The sequence below is a fragment of the Hemiscyllium ocellatum genome, chromosome 41 (assembly GCF_020745735.1).
Source record: "Hemiscyllium ocellatum isolate sHemOce1 chromosome 41, sHemOce1.pat.X.cur, whole genome shotgun sequence".
In the NCBI taxonomy this organism is placed as follows: Eukaryota; Metazoa; Chordata; class Chondrichthyes; order Orectolobiformes; family Hemiscylliidae; genus Hemiscyllium; species Hemiscyllium ocellatum.
This window is the reverse complement of record NC_083441.1, coordinates 5906789-5915086: the sequence shown is the minus strand read 5'-3', so window position 1 is coordinate 5915086 and position 8298 is coordinate 5906789. Positions and strand designations below refer to the sequence as shown.

General features: G+C 51.3%; 1 protein-coding gene across 1 annotated transcript; it reads left to right on the top strand.

The window, feature by feature from the left end:
- The first annotated feature begins 2635 nt into the window (after positions 1 to 2635).
- On the top strand, positions 2636 to 6847 carry LOC132834631 (perforin-1-like). The gene is made up of 2 exons (XM_060853527.1): positions 2636 to 2781; positions 4891 to 6847. Exons 1-2 carry the CDS (start codon positions 2667 to 2669, stop codon positions 6633 to 6635), a joined length of 1860 nt encoding a protein of 619 aa, XP_060709510.1. The 5' UTR covers positions 2636 to 2666; the 3' UTR covers positions 6636 to 6847.
- Positions 6848 to 8298: the final 1451 nt, after the last annotated feature.

The following is an 8298-nucleotide window of genomic DNA, read 5'->3' as shown; positions in this document are numbered from 1 at the left end:
CGCTGAGAGAGAGAGGGGGGACTGAGAGACACCAGTCAGTGTACAGATATCTCGCTGAGAGAGAGGTGGGGGGACTGAAAGACACCAAGCAGTGCACAGATAGCTCCCTGAGAGAGAGAGGGGGGGGGGGAAATGAGAGGCACCAGTCAGTGGACAGATATCGCACTGAGAGAGAGAAAGGGGACTGAGACAGACCAGTCAGTGTACAGATATCTCCCTGAGAGAGAGGGGACTGAGAGACCCTAGCCAGTGTTCTGACATCTCCCTGAGAGAGGGAGATAGGGGACTGAGAGACACCAGTCAGCGTACAGATATTTCGCTGAGAGAGAGAGAGAGGGGACTGAGAGACACCAGTCAGTGGACAGATATCTCGCAGAGAAAGAGAGAGGGGTCTAACAGACATTAGTCAGTGTACAGATATCTTCCTGTGAGAGACAGAGAGAGAAAGGGGGGAATGAGAGGCACCAGTCAGTGTACAGATATCTCCCTGAGAGATAGAGAGAGGCCTGAGAGACACCATCCAGTGTTCAGACATCTCCCTGAGAGAGCGAGATGGGGGACTGAGAGACTCCACTCAATGTACAGATATCTTCCTGAGAGAGAGAAGGGACTGAGAAACACCAGTCAGTGTACAGATATCTCCTTGAGAAGGAGGGGAATTTCTGCAAGTCCTTTCAGAGTGGCATGGTGCTGGCTGTGAAGCACATTTCGTTGTGATTGGTCATTTTGATCGCAGAGTTTGTCACATTTGGTCTCTATCTTTATCCCTGATGTTCCTTCACACGTACAGTATGTGAATCTCACACATTTCCCACAGCTTTCTGAACATGTCCCGGTCACAGTGACACACACCGAATCTACTGCTGCAAACCTCAGTTTTGAATTTGTTTAGCACCACATCCAGAAGCATCCACTCCCTCCAACCATAGGAGCTCAGTCGCACAGTGCCTGCCATTTACACGATGCGTTGCCAAATATTCACCAAAACTCAGCTGCCGATATCTTCCAAACCCACGGCCACCTGCAACTGGGAGAACAACTCTGACTGCATTGCAAACTTGACCGAACAGCAAGGGATGCTGGGACAATTGGCCAAGTTAACCGCTGAATCATGAAACCCAGGCTCCAGACGCAGGCAAACACAGCGGCCAGATGTTAGAGACTTGAATATCATGTAAAAGGCTGCAGTTATCCTGGACAGATCCACCCCCTAACAATGTATCCACTGAACAAAGCTGGGCCTAGACACAGAGGCACCAGGATTGTGTCCAGTGGGTGTGAATGGGATCGGTTTGGGGTCCACTGGGATTGTGTCCAGTGGGTGTGAATGGGAAGGGGTTGGGCTTCTTTTGGGATTGTGGGCAGAGGGCATGAATGGGAAGGGGTTGGGTGTCCATTGGGATTGTGTGCAGGGGCAGTGAATGGAAAGAAGTTGGGATACATTGGGAATGTGTGCAGTGGGAGTGAATGGGAAGAGGTTTGGGTCCATTTGGATTGTGGACAGTTGGAGTGAATGGGAAGGGATTGGGTATCCATTGGGATTGTGTGCAGTGGGAGTGAATGGGAAGGGCTGAAAATGTGTTGCTGGAAAAGCACAGGTCAGGCAGCATGCAAGGAACAGGAAATTCCTGATGAAGGGCTTATGCCCGAAACTTACACTGAAAGACTGAAGCGACTGGGCTTGTATACCCTTCAGTTTAGAAGACTGAGAGGGGATCTGATTGAGACATATAAGATTATGAAAGGATTGGACACTCTGGCAGCAGGAAACATGTTACCGCTGATGGGTGAGTGCTGAACCAGAGGACACAGCTTAAAACTACGGGGTAGACCATTTAGGACAGAGATGAGGAGAAACTTCTTCACCCAGAGAGTGGTGGCTGTGTGGAATGCTCTGCCCCAAAGGGCAGTGGAGGCCCAGTCTCTGGATTCATTTAAGAAAGAGTTGGATAGAGTTCTCAAAGATAGTGGAATCAAGGGTTATGGAGATAAGGCAGGAAGCGGATACTGATTAGGAATGATCAGCCACGATCATATTGAATGGAGGTGCAGGCTCGAAGGGCTGAATGGCCTACTCCTGCACCTAATGTCTATTGGATGCTGCCTGACCTGCTGTGCTTTTCCAGCAACACATTTTCAGCTCTGATCTCCAGCATCTGCAGACCTCACTTTCTCCTCGTGAATGGGAAGGGGTTGGGTTCCATTGGGATTGTGTGCAGTAGGAGTGAATGGGAAGGGGTTGGGGTCTATTGGGATTGTGTGCAGTGGGAGTGAATGGGAAGGGGTTGGGGTCTCTTGGGATTGTGTGCAGTGGGAATGAATAGGAAGGGGTTGGGGTCTCTTGGGATTGTGTGCAGTGGGAGTGAATAGGAAGGGATTGGGGTCTATTGGGATTGTGAGCAGTGGGAGTGAATAGGAAGGGGTTGGGGTCTCTTGGGATTGTGAGCAGTGGGAGTGAATGGGAAGGGGTTGGGGTCTCTTGGGATTATGTGCAGTGGGAGTGAATAGGAAGGGGTTGGGGTCTATTGGGATTGTGAGCAGTGGGAGTGAATGGGAAGGGCTTGGGGTCACTGACACGTTTGCAGTCTGAGAACACACATTCTAGAAAAGTGACTTCTCTTCACACCACCCAGAGTTGGAGACCTCTCAACGTCAGATATGCGCAAATGTGGGATGGACAACAGCGAGGCAACTTAAGTGGCTTGCTTCCCTGTCCTCCACACTCTCTGTCAGACACGACTGGTGTGAGGGTAGAAATTCAGCAGGAAACACTGCACTCAGGTACGTGTAAACAAAGCACTGCACTCAGTTAGGACAAAGTATAGATACAACACTGAGGGCAAACTCATCAGCAGATAAAGGCACAGTATACAGCGTACAGAGAGGAAAAAGCAGAGTTTTCGGATTGGTGCTATTGAGAATAACAGATATTAGGGTATTAGTTAGGGACTGGAATCTCATCAAGGGGTTCAGGGTGGTTTATATACAGAATAACAGATACCCGGGAGGGAGTTACAGACTGGAATCTAATTGAGGTCTTCAGGGTGGTTTATATACAGAATAACAGATCACCAGGAGGGAGTTACAGACTGGAACCAAATCAAGGGGTTCGGGGTGGTTTATATACAGAATAACCGAGACCCGGGAGGGAGTTACAGACTGGAATCTAATTGAGGGGTTCGGGGTGGTTTATATACAGAATAACCGAGACCCGGGAGGGAGTTACAGACTGGTATCTAACCGAGAGTTTCAAGGTGGTTTATATACAGAATAACAGATACACGGGAGTGAGTTACAGACTGGAATCAAATTCAGGGGATCGGGCTGGTTTATATACAGAATAACAGATACACGGGAGGGAGTTACAGACTGGAATCTCATCGAAAGGTTCAGGGTGGTTTATATAAAGAAGAACAGATACCCGGCAGTGAGTTACAGACTAAAATCTAACTGAGGGGTTCGGGGGTGTTTGTATACAGATTAACAGATAGCCAGGAGGGATTTTCAGACTGGAATCTAATTGAGGAGTGCAGGGTGGTTTATATACAGAGTAACAGATCCCTGGGAGGGAGTTACAGACTGGAATCGATTCGAGGGGTTCAGGGTGGTTTATATACAGAATAATAGACACACAGTAGTGAGTTACAGACTGGAATCGAATCGAGGGGTTCAGGATGGCTTATATACAGATTAACAGATACCCGGGAGGGAGTTTCAGATCAGAATCTAATCGATGGGTTCGTTTATATGCAAAATAACAGATCCCCAGAAGGGAGTTACAGACTGGAATCTAATCGAGGGTTTCGGAATGGTTTATATACAGAATAACAGATACACGGGATGGACTTTCAGACTGGAACCTAATCAAGGGGTTCAGGGTGGTTTATATACAGAGTAACAGATACCCGGTAGGGACTTCTAGACTGGCATCTAATTGAGGGGTTCAGGGTGGTTTATATACAGAATAACAGATACCCGGGAGGGAGTTACAGACGGGAATCTAATCGAGGGGTACAGGGAGGTTTATATACAGAATAACAGATACCCGGGAGGGAGTTACAGACTGGAATCTGATCGAGGGGTTCAGGGTGGTTTATATACAGAATAACAGATACCCAGGAGGGAGTTACAGCTGGAATCTAATCGAGGGGTTTGGGTGGTCTGTATAGACAGAACAACAGGTACCTCAAAGACTGGTACAGATTGGAATCTAATCAAACCATTCTGGTGGTGTATATCGAGGTTTACAAAATTATGGAGAAGAGAAATAGACAAAGTCTTTTCCCTGGGGTGGGTGAGTCCAGAACTAGAGGGCATAGGTTTAGTGGGGTCGGGCAGGAAAAAGATATAGAAGAGACCTAAGCGGCAACTTTTTCACACAGAGGGTGGTATGTGTATGGAATGAGCTGCCAGAGGAAATGGTGGAGGCTGGGGCAATTGCAACATTTAAGAGGCATTTGGATAGGTATATGAATAGGAAGGGTTTGGAGGGATATGGGCCGGTTGTTGGCAGGGGGGACTGGATTGGGTTGGGGTATCCCGGTCTGGGCATGGACGGGTTGGACTGAAAGGTCTGTTTCCGTGCTGGACATCTCTGTGACTCTATGACTCTAATTTAGGGGACTTTTAAAAAAACCCCATTGACCTGCCATATTCATTATTGACTTAGATCAGCATCCTGGTTTTAACAGTTCATAAATATGTCAAAATCTGCCACGTCGCCCTTGCAGCTGTGGCAACAACTCCTGCAGAGCAGACCCTGAACCCCTTGAATAGATTCCAATCTAGGCATGCGGAGCCTAGGTGCGGATTGGCGGTCAGCTGGAGATTCCAGGCGGTGAGCCTCTCTCTCTGCCATGTCAACATAACTGCTTCCTTTTCCTCTTGCAGGTCTGCTCACCGATGTCAGGATGGCAACTGGGCCTTTGAAACTGGGCTGTTTCCTCTTGCTCTGCCTCCTCTCCCAGGAGGCCCTGAGCGCCTGTATGACCAGCAGCGCCAGCCAGTGCCAGAACGCTGGCTTCGTGCCGGGGGCCCGGTTGGCGGGGCTGGGCTACGATGTGGTGACCCTGCAGAACAAGGCCGCCTTTGTGATCGACGTGAACGCCTGGCGCTCGGCCAACGGGACCTGCACCCTCTGCCAGAACGGGCACCTCGGTAATGCCAACCAGCGGCTGCCCATCTCGCTGGTGGACTGGCACACCCTCAGCTCCTGTCCCCCCTCGCTGTCCAGCCAGCTCTACCGTTCGGCGGCCGAGCTGGCAAAGTCCGCCACCACCGCCGTCAGCAATGACTGGCGGGGGGACCTGGATTTACGGACCCAGTCAGGCAGCTCTGACGTGGTGCTGGCTGGCTCCAAGTCCAGGCTGGTGGAGTTTAGCACCAGCCACTCCAGGCGCGACCATCACAGTTTCACCAGTCATCAGTTCCAGTGCACCTACTACCAGTATCGGGTGAAGGATCAGCCTCTCCTGGCACCAGAGTTCGCCCGCTCCCTTTCCAGCCTCCCAACCGTCATGAATGACCGTAACAAGCACCTGTACAGGAGACTGGTAGCCACCTACGGCACCCACTTCCTCAAGTCGGTGCAGCTGGGCGGTCGCTACAAGGACGTCACAGCTATTCAGACATGTAAGGCAGTGTCTCAGGGCTATAGCATCGAGGAGGTGAAGGACTGCCTATCTCTAGAGGCCAAAGAGACGAGAGGGCTGCAGGCACAGGTCTCAGTGAGTGCTAGTCAGTGCCAGAAGTTGGCGCGCTCCATGGGGCACTACAACAAGGTGTACCAGGCCTTCAGCGACCGGGACACGGAGGTGACGGGGGGCCGGGCCCACCAGGGGGTTGACCTCTTCTCTGGCGACAGCTTGGCCTTCAGCCGCTGGACGGGGAGCCTGCTCACCCGCCCGGGCCTTGTGCGCTATGCGCTGGCGCCGCTCCACCACCTGCTGCCCGCTGGCAACCCCAAGCAGAAGAACCTGCGGCGCTACATCAGCGACTACATCAGGGGCAACGCCCTCAACCAGAAATGCGGGGCGGGCCATCGGTGCCCTCACGGGTCCTACCCCAACCCACGCCAACGCTGCTCCTGCCTGTGCCGCGAGGACAATTACGTGGACCGGAACTGCTGCCCCAAAGGGAAGGGGTTCGGCCGCCTGGTGGTCACAGTCCGGGAGGGCAGGGACCTCTGGGGTGACGGCTCCTCGGGCACCGACGGCTATGTGGTGTTCAAGTATGGCCATACGCAAGACAGGACCTCCATCGTCTCAAACAACAACAATCCCACCTGGAACGCTCACCTGGATTTGGGACAGGTCAAGGCTGGGACCGGGCACGATCTGATCATCGAGGCCTGGGATCAGGATGTCAAACGCGATGACTTCCTGGGCAAGTGCAACGTCCGCCTGACCTCTGGCACCCACAACAAGATCTGCAACCTCAAACACGGCAAGGTGACCTACAGTTATACTTTCACCTGTGGCCCCTACCTGGGCGGTCCCACCTGCCAGGCCTACATGCCCAACCCTGGCAGCACGCTGTTCACTCCGTACTTGGGAACCAGCAACGACACCCTCCACCTCGACACAATCCTGTCCAAACCCACTGAACCAGCCTTCCCAGGGATCTACTTCCCCTGACCGCACCTCGCTCTGCCCCGAATCATTGGCTACATGTGCCATAACCCTCAGTCGATGGGGGGACGCTCCGCGCCGTTAAAATGAAACGCTTTGAAGCTTTATCCAAGCACGTAATCTGCGCAATACTCTCAGATGTACAGCGACAGGCATCAAAACCGAAGCATTAGTGTAATCTTACACTTTTTTCAATAAATCCAACTCTTTGCCATTTAGCCTGTGTCATATGATTCGTCCGCATGGGTGCACTTGGGCCTGTGAAGTGATGAGAGGCTGGGCACTGGTAATGCGTGGGGTAGGGGTCCATTGAGATTGTGTTGAATGGAGGTAAATGGGAAAGGGTAGGGGTCCATAGAGATTGTGCAGAATGAGGGCAAATGGGAAAGGGTAGGAGTTCATTGAGATTGTGATGAATGAGGGCGAATCGGAAAAGCTAGGGGGCCATTGAGATTGTGGTGAATGAGGGCAAATGGGAATGGATGCTCTAGTTTCCTCCCACAATCCAAAAATGTGCAGGTTAGGTGAATTGGCCATGCTAAATTGCCCATAGTGTTAGGTGAAGGGGTAAACGTAGGAGTATGGGTCTGGGTGGTATACGCTTCGGCGGGTCGGTGTGGACTTGTTGGGCCAAAGGGCCTGTTTCCACACAGTAAGTAATCGGATTGAGATTGTGGTGAATGAGGGCAAATGGGAAAGGGTAGGGGTCCATTGAGATTGTGTTGAATGGGAAAGGGTATGGGTCCATTGAGATTGTGGTGAATGGTGTTGAATGGGAAAGGGTAGGGGTCCATTGCGATTGTGGTGAATGGATGCGAAAGGGAAAGGGATGGGGTCCATTGAGATTGTGGTGAATGGACGCGAAAGGGAAAGGGATGGGGTCCATTGAGATTGTGGTGAATGAGGGCAAATGGGAATGGGTAAGGGTCCGTTGAGTTTGTGATGGAAGAGGGCGAATGGGAAGGGCAAGGAGGCCATTGAGATAGTGGTGAAAGAAGGTGAATGGTAAGGGTTAGGGGTCCATTGCGATTGTGGTGAATGCAGGTGAATAGGACAGGGTAGAGGTCCACTGAGATTGTGGTGAATGGGAAAGGGTTTGTGTCCATTGAGATTGTGGTGAGTGGAGGTGAATGGGAAAGGCCAGAGGTCCATTGAGATTGTGATGAATGAGGGCAAATGGGAAAGGGTAGTCGTCCAAAGACGTTGTGGTGAATAAGGGCAAATGGGAAAGGGTAGGGGTCCGTTGAGATTGTGGTAAATGAGAGCAAATGGGAAAGGGTAGGTGTCCATTGACATTGTGGTGAATGAGGACGAATGGGAAAGGGTAGGGGTCCATTGAGATTGTGGTCAAATGGGGCAAATGGGAAAGGGTAGGGGGTCCAATGAGATTGTGGTCAAATGGGGCAAATGGGAAAGGGTAGGGGGTCCATTGAGATTGTGGTCAAATGGGGCAAATGGGAAAGGGTAGGGGGTCCATTGAGATTGTGGTCAAATGGGGCAAATGGGAAAGGGTAGGGGGTCCATTGAGATTGTGGTGAATGAAGACGAATGGGAAAAGCTAGGGAACCATTGAGATAATGGTGAGTGGAGGAGAATGGGAAGGGGTAGGGGTCCATTGAGATTGTGGTGAATGAGGACAAATGGGAAAGGTTCGGGGTCCATTGAGATT

Coding starts and splice junctions, on each gene's coding strand:
- LOC132834631 (XM_060853527.1), top strand. CDS start 2,667: ATGTGGGATGGACAACAGCGAGGCAACTTAAGTGGCTTGCTTCCCTGT. Junction 2,782..4,890: donor GCAGGAAACACTGCACTCAG/GTACGTGTAAAC, acceptor TTCCTCTTGCAG/GTCTGCTCACCGATGTCAGG.